Raw genomic sequence first — 23,709 nt, 5'->3', positions numbered from 1 at the left:
GACATCTGTAGCCCTTCCCGTGTCCACTGATGTAGTCGCTCCATCATAGAAGGCCACTAGGTTAGTCAGGCAGGACTTGCCCTTGGTGAAGCCATGTTGGCTCGAATCACCTCCCTGTCCTCCATGTGCCTTAGCATAGCTTCCAGGAGGATCTGTTCCATGATCTTCCCAGGCACAGAGGTGAGACTGACTGGCCTGTAGTTCCCCGGGTCTTCCTTTTTTCCCTTTTTAAAAATGGGGGTTATGTTTCCCCTTTTCCAGTCAGTGGGAACTTCATCGGACTGCCACGACTTCTCAATTACGATGGATAGTGGCTTAGCAACTTCATCCGCCAGTTCCCTCAGGACCTCGGATGGATCCTGATCTTCTCCCACAGTGGGCAGCTCTTTGTTTTCCCAGTCCCCACCTTTGCCTTATGTGGCTTGGGCAGTGAGGCTCGAGTACTTGCTGGTGAAGACCGAGGCAAAAAAGTCATTGAGTACCTCCGCCTTCTCCGTGTCCCGGGTAACCAGGTCTCCCGTTTCGTTCCAAAGAGGGCCCACATTTTCCCTCATCTTCCTTTTATCCCTGACGTACCTATAGAATCTCTTCTTGTTGCCCTTGATGTCCCTGGCCAGATGTAATTCTATCAGGGCTTTAGCTTTCCTAACCTGATCCCTGGCTGCTCGGACAATTTCTCTGTATTCCTCCCAGGCTACCTGTCTTTTTCTGGAAACCTATGTGTATATATACACATACAAACACACATGCACTTTTATATGGTCATTCACACATAGAATATAAAAGGATTACATTTTTCTTTGGTATATATAAAGCCAATTTAATCTGTAGGTTAATTTTGTAGAGTGACTTCTACTGTCAGTTTCTAGAGCCATTGTTTTCTGATGCATCAAGGTCAGCTCATGTACTTCTTTGAATGTAAGCATGGTATTCTGATACAGAGAGATAAAACATCTCATAGCAATTGCTGTTTTCTTCCTGTAACATGTTTGTGAGCAAGACTGTGCTTGTACGCAACATGTGCAGTTACTTTTTTGCAACAGATTGTTGTTCCTGATTAATTATCTCCTAAATTTTTTTATATACTTGTGCATGCAATAAGCTGGATAGAGATGAGATGGTGGTAGGGGGAAAGTGGCTTGCGGCTTTCCGTTGCCACACTGCTTCATGTGTTTCTCTGCTGTCCAAAAGAATTTATTTAACTGGTGGTTAAATTCTAAGCTCCCCTAACATGGAGTAGAAGCATTTGTGGGACGGCTGATCTTGGTGGCTGACTTCCTGCAATTATTTTAAAATACACTCGTTGCAAATCCAGTGGTTTTATTTGGGGGTTTCTTTTCTCATACCTCATTGTTCTGAGGTGGTTTGCATGTCTCAGTGCAAACTTTGGTCTTTCTGTAGATCTCTTTCTGAATTTTATTCAGGAACACCAGAGATTTCAGACATTTTTTCATAGTACTGTTTAGCTTTGAACACTTTGTTTAAAATTAAAAATGTGGTTTTAATTATTTTCTTAATGCTTTTTAATGCATTTATTTCCATGTCAGTAATTACTGTTCTTGGTATCATTCTGCAAACTGGTAATTCAACTTGTTTCCTCTGAATTACTTAATTGTTGAAATGGAATGAATGCACTTGTACCTTCGTGATGGGCCCTTTGATATTTCTGGAATAGTCTACACACAATTGGGAGGAGATGATGTCACCTTATCAAGTAGCTGTTTCCTCCAGCTTAAGTTACATTATTGAAAGTTGGAAGCAAGTTCCAGCTAAGCACTTGGGTTTCTGTTACTGGCTCTAAAATGTTTCTTAGGCCTAAGGAACCAGGGTGATTCTCTCCCCTGCCCCATCTCCTTCTGTCCCCCTCGCTGAAAGTGTCCCAAAGATGTATAGTTACCCCCAAGTCCTTAGTTGAGGGTAGTACTACCTAGTAGTGTGTTTTCTTTTTTTTTTTTTTTGCGTCTGCAGTTCTTGGAATATATATGTGTGTGTCTGTGTGTGCATGTGACTTATTTTTTCCCTAAATTTATTTCTTTATTTAATTAGGGTATGTTAGAGCCTACCAAGGAGCCTTTGAAACCAATATCTGCAGCAGAAAAAATAGCTTCAATAGGACAGACACCTCCTGTATCACCAGAGATGAACACATGTACATCTGATCAGTTCCAGGTAAAAAATAGAGAGAGAAGGGGGAGGAGAGGAAAAGAAAGAATGAGAGGAAACAATGGTATGCTTTGCCTCTTCCTTCGTATTTAAAATCTCTAGATGATGTGTTCAAAGAGACCTGTATGTAAAGGGCAGGTGTTCCTTGTGTCAGATTGAAGTCCTGCTCTTGGATCTACTTTTCGTGTGTTGACTGGAAGGGAGTCCCTATGATAAGACCGCAGCAGTTGGTGGCCAGCATTTAAGAGTCCTGATGGATATTTACTGCTATACAACAAGCTGCTCCAAAAGGCAGTGGACGGTTACTTCCACAAATTTTAGATGTAACTTAACAGTTTTCCTTCCTCTGGCTAACGTCTTTCATCTTTGCTTTCTCTGAAGCTTATTGTAGGAGTCTGATACAAAATGAGTTCAGAGGAGTTTAGGAGTGAGCTTTTGAATTCCATGAATTCTGTTTTGTTGTTGTTGTTTTGATATTATGATATTAGAAAACCACTTAAATGCTGTGCATGTTGCAATGTGTGTGGCTGGCAACTAGCTAATGGGATATGCAGAGACATTTCATTTTCAGTGTCACTACAGTGGTACTCGGCACATATTCAGTGTCAGCTGTGTCCCTCCTTAGTGCAGGTCTTGTTTAATCTGCCCAGCATCTTTAGCTACCTGCTATGCTTGTGACTTCTGATTGAAGGCATTCCAAAATGAATTATGCCTGTGCTACACCTAACCTTAATACTAGGTACTTCTGAGTATAGTGATTTCCTTGCGCTCTTTGCTCTGCCATAGTGCAGAGCTCTAACTGTGACATGCTTGTACCAGAGGAGAAATTTTTTTTCATTGTGGAATAGCAGTATGTCAGTGGGCTCAGAACTGAGGTTGTTTTATATAGTAATATACATGTTTGGTGACGCTTCCTACACTGCTTCTCACAAATACTATAGCGGAACTGAGCAGCTTAACTGGGTATTAGAAAAGGTAACAGTAATGATTATTGCAACCAGTCTGAGCTGAAGAAATCACTTGTGTGATTTCTATATATGAACAAAGTAGGAAAATTTCACTGGCTTTCTGCAGTGTTCAAAGTTCCTCTTTTTTTACAGAGGGGAAAACACAGATTAAAGCATACACTAAACACAGTGTAGAAAGCTGCAAGAGCCTCAAGTAGCAGCATCACTGACGTGTGCCATTTTCTTAGTTGCTTGGCAGTCGTAGTGCTGAGTGCTAAAAATAAGAACCTCTACTTATTGAAGTATCTTTTTTTCTCTAATTATGAATTTGTACTTTTGGGTACTCCTGCAGCAGAATTTCCCATTACTTGTCACAGTTTGATAATCCTGTCTTATAGCTTGTTCTGACAAGGCCATCTCAGTTCAATAGTTGTGGTCCGTGAATACGTACGAGAGGCTTCTATGCTATCTGTCTATACTGCTGGCCTTAGGTTATTTTTTTCCAAAAAGACAAATACTAAAATAAGCTTTTGGGGAACAGATGAGTTAGAGCTCTAACCATTAAGAATGCTAAGAGGCCACAGTTAAGTGACATTCAGAAAGTTTCAGGGCATGAACGATCAATTCTTCACCTCAGAGACTGTGTTTCTTTCTTGGCCTCATCTTTCGTTAATGTTTGGTGGCTTCTGTTTGCTTTTGGGAAAATCCAGCTTCACTTCACGTGGTGCAGACTGCCTCTTAGGAATATTCCAGATTGTAGTGGTATTAAGATGATGTGCCCAAACTTTGGTAAACATTTTATTAGGAACTGTGCTATAAACATTGACAAATATGCAATGGAAATATTATAGGCAATTTTAGTGGACCCTGAAACTTCTTATTCTAAATGCAGGTAATTTAGGGACAACAACTTAGGTGTCTTTAAGCTTAACTAACTAATTACACATTAACTGGGTAAAACTTCTGAATTCCTCCATTTTCAGATGGCAATGATGATTGGTCGTTCTTATATTCAGAAACTTCAGCATATTGGCTTTCTTCTTGAAAAGAGAGGCTCTGGTTAATAGATTCCTATGCTTTACTTAAGGAAAGAAGAGTTCTCCTTTGTTGAAAGCCTGGCATTTATGGGACTTTCATACAGATCAGTGTCTGTGCATGTGCATGTATGACTTCCTGCTGAGGGAATAAGATTTTGGAACAAAGACTGTGATGATGCAAAAGTAGGAGTGGAAAGAACATTTTTAAAAACACAGAAATGCCTCCTCAGTTTTTTGGTTGTAGGCGAACAGAGGGAAGCATGCAGAGATTTAAAATAGAGACCATTAGAAACCAAAAGAATGAGGAAAAAAGCAGTAAATGAGCTGAAATAATTTTTCTTATTATATAAACTCTGTTTTGGTCTCCTTCCCTGCAGAGGCTCTCACTGGGTTGGTTAAACTGGAAATAGAGTGGACAAATTTCCATCTGAGCCATTTAAGCTGTAAGGACGAGGCTTTCGAAATGATGATTTCTCCTCTCAAGCAAGTTAAGTTGCTGACAGATCTATCACATTAGTTTATTGTATAAAGATGACTTTCGTAGACTCATTCTGTTTTATAGTTGAAGGTAGCATCTAAATTCTTCTTTGATCTGTTGTTTATCTTGACAATTGGGGGGGGTTATTTCTCTGTTCATCTGTGCTCATAACTGTAAGACAGTAAACAGAATATGAAATAATCCCCTGATTACCATTGCCTTTATCTAAGCATGGTGTCTCAAAGACTTCGCAAGTCTGAAGTAAAAGGCTCTATCAAGGCACATCAGGTGTAAGAGAGAATGCCTGCTCAAATAGGCAACCTTTGATTGTGAAACCTGAGATAGGTACCCTTCTCTTCTGTTTTACAGCATCTGCTATAGTGGGCTTCTACACCATGGCCAAGTCTTCAGGCAGTGTGGTTAAAATATATTCCAGGGCTTTTTAAAAAGGTTGCTGTCTAGACTTAATGTTGACTGCTTTTTCTTGATTTGATACTGTTCTCTGGCTACCATAGTTTTTATTTACCTCCTTCTCTTTGGCTTTTTTGCAAAAATTTCTCTAGATATTTCTGCTGTTTTGGTATTGCTTCAAAGCATCCTCTTCTCTCTATTTGGGACTATGTTTCTTTGGTAGGGCTTAGTGGTAGCTTTGTCCCAGCGTACGGGATAACTTTGGGATTTCTTACCTGCCTAGTTTTGCTTAGTAAGTTTTATATTGGAATAGAAATCTACAGTGACCCAGACCTTTCTAGAAGAAAATTACCAGTAATTCTTTTCTGCGGATGCCTATTACAGCACATCTGCATGCATGTAAGCCACTGAATTAGAGATCAGTTTATAATACAATATGTATCTTAAACTTGCTGGCTATTAGGGACTGAACCGTAATTAAACCCCGTGGGGTGACAGTCTTTAAAAACACTTTTAATTACATAAGGGACCATCAGGACTTCTAACAATGACAGATGCAAACTACCATATTATTGGCCACCAGCCAAAGGCTCCATCATGGAACTGCCCTCCAGTTATACATACAAGAAAGATCCAAGAGTATATGTAGCTTTGTTGACAGAATGAGAGAGAAAGATTTGCAGGTAAGAGATATTACAGAACTTGCTATTGTATCAGATATGACAGTTGCTTAAAGGTGGTGTCTGAGGAAAATAATTTTCAGTACTGTTGTAATTTTGCCCATGAATACACACAACTAAATGTATGAATTACTTCCTTGTAAACCTTTTTCTGAAATGTTTATGATGCTTATTTGTGGGATCTATCTAAATATTGCTATTATACTTGTATTACAAGCCCATCTATTTTTTTTCCCCCAGCTTTAAGACAGAAAAATACTTCCTTTTTTTCTTTGTTTAATTTTCCTTGGGTAATTATTGGCACAGAGACAAACATTTACATTTTACTCCTTTGGATTATAAAAGCTCTTACATAATACCATTCTAAAATTACTGTGTGAAAACATCTCTCAGTTTTATCAAAGTGAAATACAGTGCAGTAAAACCAGCAGGTATTTTAGTTTCCTCTTTTTCACTTCCTTAACATTCAGAGTAGTACTCTGACAGCTGAATATACTTTTTCATGTTCTGTAATCTAAGATGAAGGGAGGAGTGAGAGCAGTTTGCCCTGATTCTGAATATCCTTCTAGATTGGGCACTTTTCCTTAAAGCATGTTATTAAAATACTGGTTGTAAATGCAGTAGTCTAGCACCCTTGCAATGTCTGAAAGACAAAACATTATATTCCCCTTTGCAGGGCATGTTCCTGTTGTCTGAGATTTCAATGCTGTGTTCAGGTGTCCCAGTATTGTTAGTTTTCTTAGAGCCGAGGTCACTAGAAACAGAAAATTTTTCCTTTCTGTTTAATTGGCTTTTGCCTCTGCCCTCTCCTTTCACTTTTTTTGCTATTGTATAGACCAGGGCTTGCCAGCATCCTGCATAGATGGGGTCTGCGTTACTTGCCACCACCCTCTTTTGCAAGTGGTTGAAGTCAGCAGGATGGCCTCATCCCACAGAGCAGACTAATATACTTAGTATACTCATTGATTTGGAGTCAGATTCCTTCCCCCCCCCCCCCCCCATTTTAGGAAGAATTCATCACATCCTTTGTCCTCTCCTTGGCAAATTTGAGAATCAAGTCATCATTAAAGGGAAAAGCTTGCCAGCCATTGGTACCACCTTTTCCATGCAATTCTGTCACACTCGCGAGTCCTGACTCGGTCTTTTGAGGCAAAATGTAGTGGGTGTTTTCCTCAGTAAGTGAGGGTTGGTAGGAAGCTACTTTGTTTCAATTTGAGTTCATTTTCCTCAGGGCAGAAAGCCACTAAATTGTCATACTCACCTCCTTTTTTTTTTTCCTTTTTTTTCTTTTTTTTTTTTTTTTTGTACAAACCCCTTTTAATGTTAATATATTTTAGGTGTGACAAACTTTAAACAAGCTACTGATGATAGTGATCATTATTTCATCAGGTGTAGCTTCCACACTGCTAACATTATGTTTCCATGCAAATAATTTCAATGCCAGTAATTTCATTACCAAAGCAAAGTAAAAAAAAAAAAAAAAATGTAGCATCAGCTCCTGTAGCTCCATGGAGTGAATACTGTTCTAGTTGTGCTCAGTACTGGAAATATTTCCAAGTCTTTAGGTAGGAAAGATTTTTCTAGGCCAGGCTTTTACTGTAAGTAAATACAGAAATTTCCAGCTCCCTTCACTTTTCTTTCTGTAAACATCTATCACCTAGCAAAAGCCTCTTACAGTTAGCTTAATTGTACAAAGCTAGCTTGGGTTGCTACAGTCTTGATTCATGAATCTGCATATTTTTTCAGTGTTGGATAGTTGAAAGTTTTAAAAGTAAAAAAAAAAAAAAAAAAAAAATTAAAGCCTGACTTTCTACAAAAGCAAAGAGAAAGTATATGTCAGCCACTGGAAGCTTGACAACTAGTTTGACAACTAGTGATGCGTTCTGAATAATGCTGCAGAGAACTTCCATTGCTTTTCTTCCATAAGTGTGATTGTTCTGTTAGAAGTTGAAGGCACATCCTTTCCCAGTACTTCTTGACAGTTGACTTCACTGGGGAGAGAGCAGAAATGTAATGCAGAGAATTAGAAAGATCAACTTATTTCAGACATTTCTGATACTGCCCCATCAGTTTGTGTCCTGAGAATACAGGACAGCACTTACAAGTTACACTGCACCTTGAACACACTTTCCCTGTAAAGCATGGTCCCTGCTGCTTGCTTGATTTACCTGTGTGTGTGCGCAAAAGACTTAACAAAAGAGGAAATGAAAAGGCAAGGATGGGCTCCCAGAAGGAGTCAATGTTGCCATGCTCCTCTTGTTCAAGCATTGTTACCAATGGTTTGTTTATATATTGGAATGAGTTAATCGTTAAAGGATAATAAGTCACCGGATTTTAAAGCATGGTCCCTGCTGCTTGCTTGATTTACCTGTGTGTGTGCGCAAAAGACTTAACAAAAGAGGAAATGAAAAGGCAAGGATGGGCTCCCAGAAGGAGTCAATGTTGCCATGCTCCTCTTGTTCAAGCATTGTTACCAATGGTTTGTTTATATATTGGAATGAGTTAATCGTTAAAGGATAATAAGTCACCGGATTTTTTTTTTTTTTTTAAGGGGGGGGAGGGGGGGGGGGGTTGATAGTTTGTCCCCCACATGTAGTGGGTTTTTTTTTTTTTTTTAAGGGGGTGGAGTGGGGAGGGTGTTGATAGTTTGTCCCTCACATGTAGGGATTATGTCTCTTAAAAGCAAAAAAACCCAAAAGACTCGTGGGCTATTTAATGGTAAATAACTGATTTTATATATAATTAGGATAAAGCATGGATGTACAGACAGCTTTTGCTAATAACCGTATTCTAAATTTGCCCTATAATTGTGTATACGTAACTTTTTATGCAAAATGCCTTGTCTTCCATGAAAGTAATAGTAGTTTAACTTTCAACTGTGCCTTAAGGTCTTTTTATCCAATTCATATGTTCTAGTTAATTTGCAAATCCTGTTTCAGTTAGAAGTTACTTAATCTGTACTGTTCAGAATTTAATGAGACTTCCTGTGGTAGAACAAGTCTACTTTGAATCTTTAGTGCATATTATGAAAATACAGACCTCCCAAAAGTTGGGGCTTGCTCATTTAGTTGTCTTTTTAGTATTTAGACGCTAAAGAATCTGTTGTTTGAACTGCTTTGCATTGTTGTAACCTGAACTGACTATAAAATCTGATTTCTGACTTTTCAACTCTAGGAATCTCTACCACCTGTCCAGTTTGACTGGAGTAGCAGTGGCCTTACTAACCCTTTAGATGGTACGTCTCTCCGTAGAGCCTCTAGCACCAGAGCTAGAGATAAGAAAGCTACAAAGTTCAGACAAACATCTATCTGCTGATTTATTTTTTTTTAAATATACACACACACACATATATAAAAATATATACAATACTTATTTCTTACTCCTAACTTTGGAAATTCAGGCTTTCTTTCTGATTAACTGTGCCCCTACGTGAAGTATTATGTAGTCTGAAAAACACTAAGTTAAGTTTTATTTTAGATTCCTGCCATATGCTAATGACACAATGGCAATATTAACACTTCATTATATACATAACTGCAGATTGTAATGAAACTCTGAACAAATGAGCATTTTAGATTGACAAGTTTTACTACTTAAAAGTATTTTTCACCAATGAACTATCTCTTTAGACATCCTTTGAATGACAAACTTGTGTATAGTGGCTACTTCAAAGCACAATATTTTAACCGCAAACTGTTTGCAAAAGATACACTTCTTGAGCTGAAAGTTTTCAGATTTACAGATAATTTTATATTTCAAAAATGTGACTTCATCTGTTATCACTTTTGCTTACACTCAAGAGCTAATTATAGCTAATATATTAAATTAAAGAGGTAGCTACGAACTTATTTGTATCTGTAAATGTATATAGTTATCACATAAAAGACCCTTCACCTATGTCTATTTTAATAGCAAAGTGAGTTGTGCCACCGCCTCCAGTCTCAGAAATGTAAGTGCATGCAAAGTAAATAAAACAAGTTTTGGAAACTTGTTTGATTGACAGACTAGAAACCTGTAAAGAAACTGATACCTTTATGAGGAGCCTGCTAACAGCAATTAATTCATGACACATAAGTTGTTCAAAAGCAGGCTAAAATAAACTGCATCTCTTACTGCACTGGTGTTGCCTCACGGTGTTATTTCAGAACATGTGGGATGTTAAGAGTTTGGATAGCAGTATCATGGTGCTGAAGGAAAGCCTGGATGGACCCTTCTGCTGTTGTCTGGTGTCTATTACTTCAGTCAATCATCATGCTTTCTTTTTAACAAACAACTTCTTTAAAATGTATCTTGGTTTGATTTCTGTTTTAGTACTAAAGGGGAACAGTATAATTTACCAGTGAGGAACTGGATATAAGAGTGGCATTTGTTACCCTGTGTTCATACTGCTTTAAGATAATGATAATTAATAGCTTAAAGCTGCTAAATAAAACTTTAAAGGTTTTTTTTTGTTCTTTGCTATTTGGGGATCTGCTAAGTCTTCCTGATGAAAGAATGGCTTTCAATTTCAGTGAGGGGAGAAAAAGCTCACTATATTCTATCAATTGACGTATATATTGTTTCCCTTTAACTGATCACATCTTTCTCTTTGGGTCGTGCTGGTTCTCTTTCATTTTTAGATTGAAATAAATATTTCTATTTTAAAGTTACTAGTGTTGATTTCCTTGCTGCATTGTACATGAGGAAATGTGCACTGAATTAAGTTGTTATCATTTTAGAAGGTACAAACTAATACTGTAAGCATTGTTTTCATGTCGATTTTTAAATTGCGTACTGAGTACTAATTATAACTTGCATGTTCAAGTGTGTGTCTTACCCCTTTTTACACATAAACCCCTCCCTTGGCTTACCTTCTATATGGCTGCCTACCAACACGGTCACTGAATTTCAAGCTAGTGGAGGTTCCACTCTTCTGAACCTTGATTTCTTTGGGCCCGTGGATGACAGTAGCTCTAGCAGCACCACCACAATCCCAGGTCAGCAGAGTGTTAAAACCACAAACGTAATACTGTAACGACTTGCTAAAAGCATGAGCACATCACTTGACTTTCCTATAAACAAGGAGAAATTTTACACTGCATTTCTCTAAAATGTCTTTCTACTGCCTTTTTCCTTTAATCTGTGTTCTGTTTTCTGATGTTTTGTATCGAGTGCGAAGTATTTAAAAGGTACTGTCAGCTCTGTATTTGTCACATGCTGAAGGAATGAATGGCTCTTACGCTCTTGCAAATAAGATGTTAAAACACTTGTTTCAAATGAGAAATTTTGAAAGTTAACTTTTCTAAGCACTTGAGAAAAACTGAAAAATGCTGTAGATGTGACAATTCCCAAAAAATGAGGCTTGTTCTCTCTTTTGAATGAGTGTCTCCAAATTATAGGGTTATGATGTTATTTGGAAGATATGTGTGAATATAAAGTTATGGGGCTTAACATATCACAACCCCGCTGGTGTTTGCTGCTACCAGGAGGTTGTAATTTTTTTCTTTGTGTGAACTACTAATATTAATGATAAAGTGAAAAAAGTGTTTTAACAACATTTATAATGGAAAACAAGGATAGTTGCATGTTTGTGGGACATCAGAAGTTCATGAATGTTAATTATAAAACCAAAGCACTTTATCTGCAACTTACTTCCTTAAAAGGAGACAAAAACACCACTCTCTCCATTGAATAATATGTGAAAGTAATTGAATTCACTTATTGCATGGTTTTGACATGCTCTGAGTATTTTGCATGAGCTTGTGAAAACCTACACTTTGAATAAATTTCTGCAGGAATTTAAGGGAATATTTTGGGGATTTATCCCAGTGCATAGGTTAAGTAGATAAGGCAAATACTCTTTCAAGACAATACCTGAAGCCATGATAATCACTTTCTTCATAGGAAGGGTTTTTTTCCTCTTAGTGATTTTCAATTTAAAAACCCAATTTTTAAGAGACTTGGCGTTTTCCCACTTTTCAAATAAGAGCCTATAATTATTATCGTTTGTTTTTTTTTTTTTTTTTTTTAAAAAACCTGCTTTTATGGTTTTGAAATCTGATCATTGAAGGCAATTTTATGGTATCGCATTCCAAATGTCTTTTTATTCCACCTTTGAGAAATGTCATTATCAGATGAAAGATGGCAGATTTGTTGTGGAAGTGATAGGTAGCAAATTCAAGATGCTTGAGTCTTACAGATTCTTTTGTAAGTGTGTGCAAGTCTATCAACATAAGTCATCAGTACCCAGTACGTGTACTGCTCATGCAGTCGGGTACATTCTTGTGTCCTGATGGTGTGCATACTTGAAGTGATTACTGGAGGGATGCTCTGTTAGCCTTTTACTGCATTTTTTTTATGTTGTTGTTGTTCCATCAAGTTACAGGTATTATCACCTTCCCTGGTATGCCCTATGGTGCCTACTTTTGGTTTTTTGGTTTTGGTTTTTCTTTCCTCCTGACTTGTTTCTGGGAAAGTCATTTGTTTCTTGGCTTGCAGCTCGTGTGTTTGTGTGTGTGTTTAGGAGCTTTGTGTGGGGTTTGGTTGGCTAACTTTCCTTCAATATCTCATTAAGGTTTTGCAGTGCTTTCCTTAAATATTCTCTAATCATTTGAATAAAATGGAGAAAATGCAACTCAACTAAAATAATTGAAAGACAAATTGTTAGATCTTTTGGCTTAAAGAAGAAACTTTTATCAGAAGTTTGTTCTTTCTCTGAAGACTTTAATTTTACTTACTATAGATCTGTGCTGTATTCTTCTCAGTCCAATTTCATCAGTAGCCAAAATCACTTTTTATTAAATTTTGTATTCTACATCATGAACAGGGAGTTACTCATTTCTAGTATGTTCCCATAGATTTAGTGTATTGTTTTATTTTTCATGTTGATAGTTTAACATAAATGTAGCTGAGTAATAGGTGCCTAAGGAACAGTAAATTGAGCAGTGACATCGCACTACAATGAAAATGAATTCAGGACCGTAAATGTGGATATCTAAATGATGTAACTTATAAGGTTGCATTTAACATTTGTTGCAGAGTTGCATGTCAAAGGACTCCTTGTTTCAATTAGTTTTACAATTTGTACCTTAATGGGATTTCGCAGGCTTCTGCAAGTCAAAGTGTATTTCTTCAAGTCTTCCTCTCCCTGTTTGAACGTGGATGTTTTATGGAATAGCTGGGCTTTCTCCTATTTCCAAGTTCTGTAAACATCTGACAATACTTAAAGTCTTGGTATACTGGTCTCAGGACAGTACATATTTTGATGTTTTGCATGAAACTGGATTAAATTAATCCAGACTTAAAAAAATGTAGGTTGAAAGGAGAACTGATTAATTTCTAATAAACTCATATTAAATGGAGCAAATCTTTCCCCCTCAGCTCCTGCAGCTTAACCAGATGATTTTCTTAATTTTACTTTTTGGTCAGCTTAGTTTCCTGACAATGAAAGGGTACTTAACTTGTGCACAAATGATGAATGGTCAAGATAGTACTTGAGGAGAGTTCATGCAAAGTGGGCATGAGGATTATTAACTTCATTTGTTTGCGCATGTAGTACTGCAATTACTGGGCGGAAAAGGCAGGACAATAGACACAGGCATTTTTTTTTTATTTAGTAATCTTTCAGTATTTCAGGAGTACTTCTAAAAGTGTCTTGATCCAGGCAAGTAAACTTGTTCAATACATTTTGTATGTTTTTGTCAACTCTGAATTTTAAAAACTTCAAGTGTTTTTTCTTTTCTGATTTCATGCTCTCCAAAAGAAAAGCAGTCTGTTTTTCAAGCTAGAAACCTTCAGAGATGTGAGAAGGTCTTATCTCAGCAGTATGCCAAATATGTTGCAGTATTGCAAGTAAAATCATCAGCACATCAGTTTATAAATGCTGTTTTTATATTAGGTGGTTACGTGGGACCATCATGTCCAATTATTTGCAGCATTTGCTCTGCAGTAGTATGAAATGCTTCTGTGTTGTCCGAACCAGCTGGCACTAGTGTTACACTTGTTTAGAATGCAGGTGTCTATAAAACACAATGCTTTTGTACAAAAATTCTATGCTGTTTTTGAAAAATATTTGTAATTGTGGATGGTGCATATGCATACTTCATTTAAACCCATGAAGCATAAAACATGAAACTGTAACTAGAGGAATGTCACCAATTTAAAATGCTTCTGAGCAACAAAATGTGTTGTAGCAGTCTTTCCTCTTGATTTATTTTGATGGTTCTAATTCCTAGAGACTTTTTTAAAGAAAACATACTTAATATCTGGAAATTCTAGAGCTACTTCCTACTGAGATGTGATGCTTGATATTAAACAGGTAGAATTTCACCCATACATATGTTTGTTTTTGGTTTTTTTTATGCATGTTTCCATTGTTCACATTGTTTTCAGAGTGACCTCTGCTGATAAAATTTGAAATCCATTCACAACATATGTGATGTCAAAATTTAGCATCTGACTTAAGATATCTGAAACTAGGAAATCAAGGCTGAAACATCCAGATACTTGATGCTTTATAAATACTTGAAAGGTGAAAAGGGAGCAGAGACTAAAAGTTTTGGTGGCATTGTACATATTAGTATGTAACTTTTTTTAATGCCATTCTACTTGTATGTATCATAAAAGCTCCTTTTCCTCACTTAAATTTTTAACACAACCCCTTGTGAAAAGCAAGATACTAAATGCACTCTAATGCATGCCAGTGTTGTGTATAATCTCTCGTTAAAGAGTTGGTCCCTGTTAACATACAGTGTTCTTTTAATACAAACAGTTGAGTTGAAATAATTGAAACAATCCATTTTAACACAGCTGACATTTTTACAGGTGTTTCACTCTAAAAGGTAAATCAAATTTATTTTGTTTACTCTTAGACTGAGACCTTGTATGCCAGACTTGATCCAATGTGTGTGTGTTTTGTGATACAACTATAAAAGGTACTGAAAAAGGGTGGGGAGAGAGGACAGTGTTTCAGAAATGCAGACGTGTTCTGTCATGTTCTTTTCATGTATCTTGAAATTATAAATGATTCAGATGTTTACAGAAAACAGTCTCTAGCAAGTTGGTCTGTGGCTAATTATGGCTATACTTGCGACTTGATCCAATGTGTGTGTGTTTTGTGATACAACTATAAAAGGTACTGAAAAAGGGTGGGGAGAGAGGACAGTGTTTCAGAAATGCAGACGTGTTCTGTCATGTTCTTTTCATGTATCTTGAAATTATTTATGATTGATTTGTTTGCAGAAAACAGTCTCTAGCAAGTTGGTCTGTGGCTAATTATGGCTATACTTGCCTCCAACCATCACTGATTATCATTTTATACTATAAGGTGTGGATCCTGAGTTGTATGAATTGACAACCTCAAAACTGGAAACTTCCAATGCAAGCAACAGAGTGACTGATGCATTTGCAAGACTCATGTCCACAGTGGAGAAGGCAAGCACGTCCACAAGGTAAATGCTCTTTGTTGCACTTTTTTCTTCTTTTTCTAAGGGTGGCACGAAATGTGAGGAGTTAATGTATGTGCTATTCTAGGTCAGAAGTTCTTAAGTGATCAAAAGGCTTAAATTTAATAATTAAATTTAAATATAAAATTCATAGTACTGTAGTTCATATTTCAAATTATCATAGAACTCTAAAATAAGATGGGAAACAGTTCATGAGCTGAAAGGAAAAGATCACCAGGACGTAAGATGAAAAGCTAGAGCCAAAGTCTGAACTGGAGGAAGCGACTTTCTGAAAAACAGAGCTGATTCCTAAGAATGGAAGGATAAACTCAACCACGCAGTTCAGTGTCCTAGGACTTTGACAGAAGACTCTCCTCGGTCCTCAGTGTAATTTATAGATGCAGAATGTTCCACAAGTAAAATAAAACTGACTAATAATTACGGCAATATTTGTCCCTTCCCATATATTTCTAGCACCAAACATCAGATTCGTTTTGGTGATGCAAGTTAAGGAGCAAGCATGTAGTTGGTTTAGGATGTCTTTTCTGCTTCATGGATCTCATGTGAAGTTCTTCTGTACTTTTTTTATAGGTAGAGTCTATATAAAGGCTTTAGGTGTCAAATGTCTTCCTTGAAGTCCGGCCTGTTGAATGGGTACAGAATAGTCTCTCCATTTATAAGCTTGTATTCTTTCAGTTTATTTTTTGAATGTGTATCTTAGCAGTAGGATCCTGGACTGTCTTAACATGTAATTAATGTCTGTGCCCATTAAAAGAATTGCTGAGTGATTCTTACCAAGTAAAACGTTTCTATTGTTGAGGAAGTGCATGCCTCGACATGCAATAAGTGTTAGTTGCTTTGCAACTAATAGATAGTAACATATCCTCACTTGTAAGTGAGCTTTAGGGTTTATTCAGCACTCCAAAACTAAATAGATGCGTTTCCATGCAGCATAGCACTTAAAGAGGAGGCACAGTTGAAGAACTGTGGCAAACGTAGTGATTTGTAATGGTGGGAGATAGCTGGCTTTCTTAAAATGACTAAAACTATAATTTTCAAGAGCTCGTTTAAAACATGTTCTTTCATTGAGAAAATTATCTTGCTAGTTTTCCTGCAGTGAAAATGTTCAAAGTGAATGCTGAACAAAAAAGATCAACAAGCCATGAAGTTTCAAGGGAGAACCAGTAGAGGGAACTCCATGCTTCAATGCTGATTTTTGTGTCTCGGCTTTTGGATTGTCTATTTTTCTATCCATGGAGTGCATATACTCTTTCTGAAGATACACTAGTGGGAAAGTTTGACTTTCACTAATTAGAAAACATAGTTACAGATGAAATATTTTTGTAATACATTCTAAGTCTAATTTAAAAGTAACCACAAATTCACAGCAGGACGTACAAACTCCAAATGTATCTTTATTAATTATTTTATCTCCACTCATAGATTTGTACCTGCTTGCTTGCTCTAAGATGTCTGAGCTTACTTTTTCTTCACAAAGGGACAGGGAAGTCTGCTTTGCTTAAATGAATGTTGACCTTCATTTTTCTGTATTGTTTTTTTTTTGATATGAGGGGTTTGGTTTTTTTCCAATGCCTCCACGGCACACTTGAAAGCTCTTACTTGCGCTGTTAAAGCTCTTTATCCAGATGTCAAAGTTCTGGAGAGCATTGCTTACTGATAGGAAGAGGTTCTAGATCTGTGCTGTAGCAATATATTGGGCTGTAGGAAGAGGCTGGGGACCTCAGACTTGGCAGTTAAGTTCAGACACACGCGAGGATTAGCCATTTTAAAGCAGCTGTTTTCACTGTTCAATACATTTTGTATGTTTTTGTCAACTCTGAATTTTAAAAATTTCAAGTGTTTTTTCTTTTCTGATTTCATGCTCTCCAAAAGAAAAGCAGTCTGTTTTTCAAGCTAGAAACCTTCAGAGATATGAGAAGGTCTTATCTCAGCAGTATGCCAAATATGTTGCAGTATGTTAGCTTTTTCTAATAAAATTGTTTTTCTTTTGAATTTTTTTTATTCTTTCTTAACTAACTGGAGACTTTAAAATAGGAGTGGCTGGGTACAGCCAGCTCAACAAGGATGACATTCATGCACCAACCTGGAAATATGGACTATTAGCTATTCATGATAACTGATTAGGGAAGATGTGGCCAGTGTCAACTTTAGTTGTGCTAAGGCTATCCCATGTCTGTCTGTAACTTGTCTGAACTCAGGGTCTTTGAGGATGAAGTTTAGAGTGAAAATACCATTGCTCAGCTGTAGGAAGCCATGTGAAGAGTCGTCTTGGACTGAAACAGCCCCATCTTTTGCTTGCAAACCAATCTCTTGAAGCTGGAAAGTCAGTTTCTCAGAAGGAAAGTGTTGGGAGAGGAGGGGGAACTTCCCCCTCAGCTTGAGCCTGAAACCTTGACAGCAGCAGTAAGCGTTGAAGGTCAGGGATCCAGTACAGCATTCCACTGAGAGAGACTCTGCAGCCTTGCCCAGTTCCATAGAATTGGCAGAGATCAGAAGTTTATCTGCTGTCTTTTTGAAGGAAAGCAGAGGACTGATACCCTTCCAAGAAATGGCCGAAGCCGTCATTTAAACTGGAAATACTCCTTGTGGGCAGTGTTGGATGGAGCAGGCTAACTCTTAATTACAGAGTGATTTTTTTTAAAGTGCATTTCTCTAATCAACTCATTGTTGCTATTAAAGCCTGGCCTTGCTGGTGCTATCCAGAAAACCCTTTGCAAACATGAGAGATGACTGAAGTCCTGAAAGACTTGAACACTGCAGGAAGGGGTTGGAATGCAAAACAGAACAACGAGGTGTCAGTGACGCATCGACAAAGCATTCCCTATTTCTTGCTACATTTTCTTCCAACAACTTTCCTGCCTGTCAGTCTGGCTAATTTCTTGCAGCTTAGTGTTAACACGCCTTTGAAAAGGAAACTTCGTGCCAACAGGTACAGGGACTTGCAATTATTTGGTGGAGTAAGTGCATCCCCTCTGTCTTGGAAGGAACTGTAACCTAGTGCAAGAGAAGAGATGGATGGGGGCAAAGTGTTCTGTAAAAGGTAGTTTTAATACCTGAATAGGCAGGGACCCTGTTTTGAGCCAGGGCTGGGTCCTTTAATGGTTTAGTAATCAAAATTTCTGGTTCCAAGGCAAACAGAGGTGGTACAGCTGATACTGACAATCCACTTAGGTCTCCGTTCTGTAAGCCACGGTAGCTAGAAATTAAGAGTGCATGAGTAGAAGCTCTGCAATGGCCCCCCGCAGACCAAGGTTTAGCAAAAGAATCTCTTGACAGTGGGAACATCTTCAGCAAAAGTGGTGACTGAAATTAATGAACCTGACATGGTTCTTTCTCTTGCCTCTATCAAAAGGCATCACAGTTATTAGGCAATTCGGTAAGTTTTAAGGGTGAAAACAGTCTGCAGTGATGATGCTACTTTGTCTTTTAAGTTTAGAGAGTTAGTAATTCTTTAGGGTTTACCCTGGTGATATTTGCTACCGAAGGTGCTGACCCTTACCCAGAAAGGGTACTTGCAGTGTCCAGTTTTATTGTCTTCTGGAGGAACCTGCCCCTCTCCATTGAGGAATGGAGACTTTAGGCTGTCTCATCCCTCTGAGATTATTTTTAAAAAGATTTTGAGCCTCATTATCAAGTCGTTGTATCTATAGCTGTAACTTGGTCATAGTTAAATAACATTTGCTGTGTGTTAGCTTGTCCTTCTTTACAGATACTTTTTACAGAGCACATTAAGTAGGTAAATTACTGCAAAGGGCCTCCAGCCAGGAGGGGAGCATTCAGTAACTGGGTGAGATTCACATCTGACTGTGCTCACTGGTGTGCATGTTCTGCAGTGATGTTGCAGAGACCAGCTAGTAGAGCAAGAGCAATAACATTGTCCTGTGATAAAGGTCCCCCCGTATGATCACCAAATAAAATGCAGCACTGCCTCTGGGACCTAGCAGTGCCATTTCTTAGCATGCCACAGTTGAGCAGAGGAGGAAGAGGCATATAAATAGCAAGGAGTGTGTGAGCTCCCTCTCGGTGCCTGATTAACAATCACAGGAACTCCTTTTAATGCAGATCTCTGAGTCAGCCCTCTTCCTTTGGCTTCCTCTGTCAAACACTCCTTTGTTAGCTGTAAGTCCTTGATCGCTGGGAGTTTGTACCTTTAAGAGGCTTGTGGTAAGTGATTACTAATAGTGGCACCAGATACTGATAACACAGTGGTGGGTGACAACCACATTTCAACAGCTCAGAGATAGTCCTTCGAGTGCAAACAGAGCTGACTGTGAAGTTGTTAGAGAAGGAGGCACATACTGGCGCTCTGCTTCTTCCTTCAATAAATCCAGCACACAGCTTTGTTTATCCTCCAGAATTTGGTAATCTGCCTAACCAGTGGCTCATGAAATTCCACTGCAGCAGAGAAAAGAAAATATTGCTATTCTAGCGAAGGAAAGTCAGATTTAGTATCTAGGCTGCCTCATCTAGAGATCTTTCATCAAGTGGAGATTTCAAGTAGCAAACAAAAGTGATAGTTCAGTGTCAACACAATGATCAGTGATGTCAAGGATGAGTTTGACTCCAGCTCTTTTTTTTCTTCTCCTAGCTAAGAAATTCTGAGACTGCTGCTGAAGCAAACACGTAGCCCCTTGCTTTCCTCTGATCTCTGATCAGTTCAGGAAACAATCCTGATGGGTGCTGACAAAAGAAAATATAAGTACATGCTGCTTTGTGATCAGAGTGGTGATTGCCCTCATGGGCTCGGTTTAAAGTTTATAGCTAAGACGAGATACAGAAAGGAAATTTCTGAAGTGTTGTAGGGAAAGGCAGTTTATTTGGTTCAAGCCTTTTGACTCAGCTTTTTGCCCCAAAGATGGGGGAGCTTATTTAGCTAGAATTTCTAATGTCATTACAGGGTGCAGCAAGTACCTTTTTTGGGACTGGAATAACATTTGATGGGATACTCGGTTTTTCCTAGAAATAGGCAGCATTCTTCAAGATAAGCCAGACATCTGTAAAGTATGTGTGTTTGGGCAGGGGAGGGGGGTCTTCTGTAGCAGTCTGAGCCAGTCTTCGTTTTACTTAGGAAATGTGAGTTTCTTGCATAATAGTGAGAATCAAGCGACATGGGATTCAGACCTCTTTATTCATTTGTGCTCAGTAATTCTTGTGAATAATGCAAAAGCCAAAGTAAACACCAGTGATTCCCAAACTGCTGTGTGTATCATTATGGCTATACATACTACTGCACTGCAAAGCAAGTAGCTACAAGTTGTGAGCCACATTTTGCTGCTGATGAGCCCTAGGGGGGGGAAAAAAAGGGTTTGTGGATCACGATGTAGAGCGGTATGATGTATAATCTGGGTACAGTCATGTCAGAAACACCGCATAAGTACCTTCTTTTTCTTTTAAAAGTATTAAGAAGTAAGTCAGGAACTTCCTAATGTCCTTTCAAGATTTTTTTTCCATTTTATTTTGAAAGATTATACTGGATTTAGGTAGTTTAGAACTAATGCTCCTATTGTCTTATCCCTAGAATACTGGCACAGTTGTTTCTTCAAGTGAGTAGTCCCAGAATGGCATGCTGGAGCCTGCCAAAAAAAAAAAAATTAGCATCTGAATAGGACATTTTTTTTTCCTTATTGCAACAATATTCAGGAGCATTTTGCTGGCTTCCTATGTTAACGTTTTGTTGGTAGGCAGGTAGGTATTATAACATTAGACTACCTTCAAGTAGCTTACAGAAGTGCCTGTCAATGGGAGACAAACTGCCAGAACATTGCTTCAATCAGTGGTTCTTTCAGTGATCCAAGGGATATCAGGTACTGGATTAATGCACTTTGTTCTTTTCTTCTCAACAGGAAGCCTAAAAAGGAAGAACATCTTAGTGAAGAGGCTGCCAAGGTGATTTCTACCCTTCCTGACTTAACTTTCATGCATGCCAAGGTGTTGATGTTCCCAGCCACATTAACACCTTCAACAAGCTGCCAAGAAAAGGTAGACTAAAGTGATGTGAATTGGACGTTTTCTATTGATCTCCCCCCCCCCCCCCCCCCTTTTCTTTCTCCCCCCCCCCCCCCCCCCCCCCCGTGGGTCGTAAAAAGCAATCTTGCTTTAATTAAAAAAAAATCAAGTTCAGATGATTTGTTGGTAAGCAGCACTAGAAAGGTATACATAGTAATGTATATTTATTTACATACTGGAGTCCTAAATTTATATTAGAGAAAAATGTAAATAATTGGGGGTAAATCTTTTTGAAGATCTATTCTTTTTGTTGTGCTGGGGTGTATACATTTATGTCTTTGTGAAATACACTGGTGGTGTCCTTCTTACAAAACTTTAAAAAGTTTAAAAAAAAAAAAAATCCTAGAAACATATAACGAAAACTTCAATCTTCACAATCTGTGAAGTCCCCCTTAAAGGTTTTCCGATTGCATTGAGCATCTTTTTCTTTCCGGCATATAGTAAAGTAAGTGTTGCTGGGAAAAAAACAAAAGGTTACATTGTCCCTTTGTGGGTTTTCAGTTATTGTTGTTTCTTTAAAATCCAATAATTTCTTTAGTGTTTTAACAAGCTTAAGGTGTGTTTTTTTCCTTTTCTTCTCCCCCATCCCCTCCCCCTGTTTGATTGGTTGGCTGATCAATTTTTATGTTCTTAAACTTCAATAGTATGGCTCTGTCACTATATAGCCTTTTGAAAGGTATGCTGTCAGTAACTTATTGTTCCAGTTATGGACCACTGTCTAAACACTTGATTTTTTGGGGTCATTAGAAGGTTGTCTGCTTTTAATCAGTTTGATTTGGAAAAGAAGGACCAAAACTATATGAATGTCTTACAATGAAATTTACCTGTTAATTTTTTATGTTCTGTTGTACCACTATTCCTGTTTGATTTTGCACAGTGTAAAATGACATAATCATAGATTGCTATGGTTTTAGGCTGTATATACAGTAAAAAACTATGGGTTGTAAATGTCTGGGGAAATTCCTATGGAAAAAAGAGAGCTATGTAGAAGAACCTCTAAAAAGGTCAATGTGCATGCCCAAGGTCTTTTGAGATTTAAGTGTGTAAATTTCCTTTTAGCTTACACAAAATAAAATAATTTAAAAGATACATATGTATATAGTCTGCTATCTTTTTATACAGAGTGTATACATTATTCAAGTTTCTGTTGATGGTAAAATCAATGCACTGCATTAACAGTAGAACCTTCTAATTTGTGTTGCACAGTCCCACAAAACACACCTGTCAGGGTCCTGCAGAAGGAGAAGTAGGCTTTTCTTTAACTGTCTTGTCTCTTTGAACATGTTGTGTTGTAGTCTTTTATTTCTGTCTCCAACTTGCCTTCCGGCTTGTAGGGCGATGTGGCTCAAGACATGTCGATGTTTTGGGTTAGAGACTTCTTCAAATTAATTGGCAATACTCAGCTGTAAGAAACACAAATTATGGTGAGGTGAGAAAGGACAACTGGTTTTGCCTATTTCTTAGCTAGAAATAAAAATGTAAGCGTAGCATTCTCTTAAGTTTCCTAACATGTTAGCTTGCACTGTAGCTCCTTCAGCAATATCTCTTCAGAGGATGTCAGTGGACTGTCTGCAGGTAAGGCATGCTCTGGGTGCTGATATTTCTTGAGGGTGCTTTGCATGGGCGTACACTCTCCCATGTCTAACCTTCACTATGTGCACAGCTCTTTAAGTGCTCCGTAGTCACCACCAGTTCATCACTTAACATCTGGTTCTGAGAAATCTCCAATGCATTTTCTTACCTCTTGAATTCTTTATCGTCTGATAGAACTTGGGTCAAAAAAGTTAAGGTTTGAGTTTGATGTCATTAGCTGGTAAGCGGAAACATTGTACTTGCAAAAAGAAGCTTTTTCCTTCTTTGAAATGTCCTCAAGAGGTGAGTGCTGGAGTTCCACCTTTGTGAACACAGGAGTTTCAGTGAGTGGTGGCTACTCAGAATTGAGAGAGCAGCTCCTACGGTTGTGATAAAGTTAATTTGTAAAGGCTAAATTGGCTCCTTTGCCCTCTAATTAGTACTGTAGCGTACAATGCTGTGGTATCAAACTGCACCCTGTTGTAGCTGAAAAGGTTTATGCAAAAGCCATCTGCTTTCCCTGTAGCCCCCAAAACACTTCTGTTTGCTTCTGCTGCAGATTTTCATTACAGTACTGACTTCATGCCTGTTACATGTCAAAATTAGCTTTGCTAATCTCACAGGTTTAGCATAGTATTCTTTAGTGCATGCTTATTATATCATTCAGTTCTGGTGTTGGGCTGCTGTAGGTTAAAATCGGTCCTTTTGTTTTCATAACTGTGGCGTGTCCCTTGGAGCCAGAGTAGTGGTATAGCTGCAGCAGAGAGCTATAGCTATTGTTTCAAGGAGAATATGTTTAGGAGCTGACTCATGATCCTTGTCTGGCAGCAAGTGGACTGAAGTATTAAGGAGAGGTGGGGGTGGAAGTGCCAGCTGCAAGTTGATCTTTAGTCTCCTCACAATTGCCTCTAGAGGCAGCTGCCCATTTGTCTTCCAGTCTCCAAGTGCAGTACTGGTGGCCCACCATAGATG

General features: G+C 38.1%; 1 protein-coding gene across 2 annotated transcripts in view; it reads left to right on the top strand.

The window, feature by feature from the left end:
• Window positions 1-22,254, top strand: part of AFTPH (aftiphilin) — a 39,126-nt gene extending 16,872 nt beyond the window's left edge. The window contains exons 5-9 of one of the 2 annotated variants that reach the window (XM_009290890.2): window positions 2,047-2,169; window positions 8,891-8,951; window positions 10,609-10,692; window positions 15,021-15,144; window positions 21,003-22,254. In XM_009290890.2, the coding sequence (XP_009289165.1) occupies window positions 2,047-2,169; window positions 8,891-8,951; window positions 10,609-10,692; window positions 15,021-15,144; window positions 21,003-21,147 (537 nt within the window). In that variant the 3' untranslated portion in view covers window positions 21,148-22,254. The remainder of the gene's footprint in view (window positions 1-2,046; window positions 2,170-8,890; window positions 8,952-10,608; window positions 10,693-15,020; window positions 15,145-21,002) is intronic. The other variant, XM_009290897.2, reaches the window with a different exon arrangement.
• The last annotated feature ends 1,455 nt before the right edge of the window (window positions 22,255-23,709 follow it).

The sequence above is a fragment of the Aptenodytes forsteri genome, unplaced genomic scaffold (assembly GCF_000699145.1).
Source record: "Aptenodytes forsteri isolate BGI_AS27 unplaced genomic scaffold, ASM69914v1 Scaffold346, whole genome shotgun sequence".
Lineage (NCBI taxonomy): Eukaryota > Metazoa > Chordata > Aves > Sphenisciformes > Spheniscidae > Aptenodytes > Aptenodytes forsteri.
Note: the sequence above shows the minus strand (reverse complement) of the source record. Positions and strands in the feature narration are given on the sequence as shown.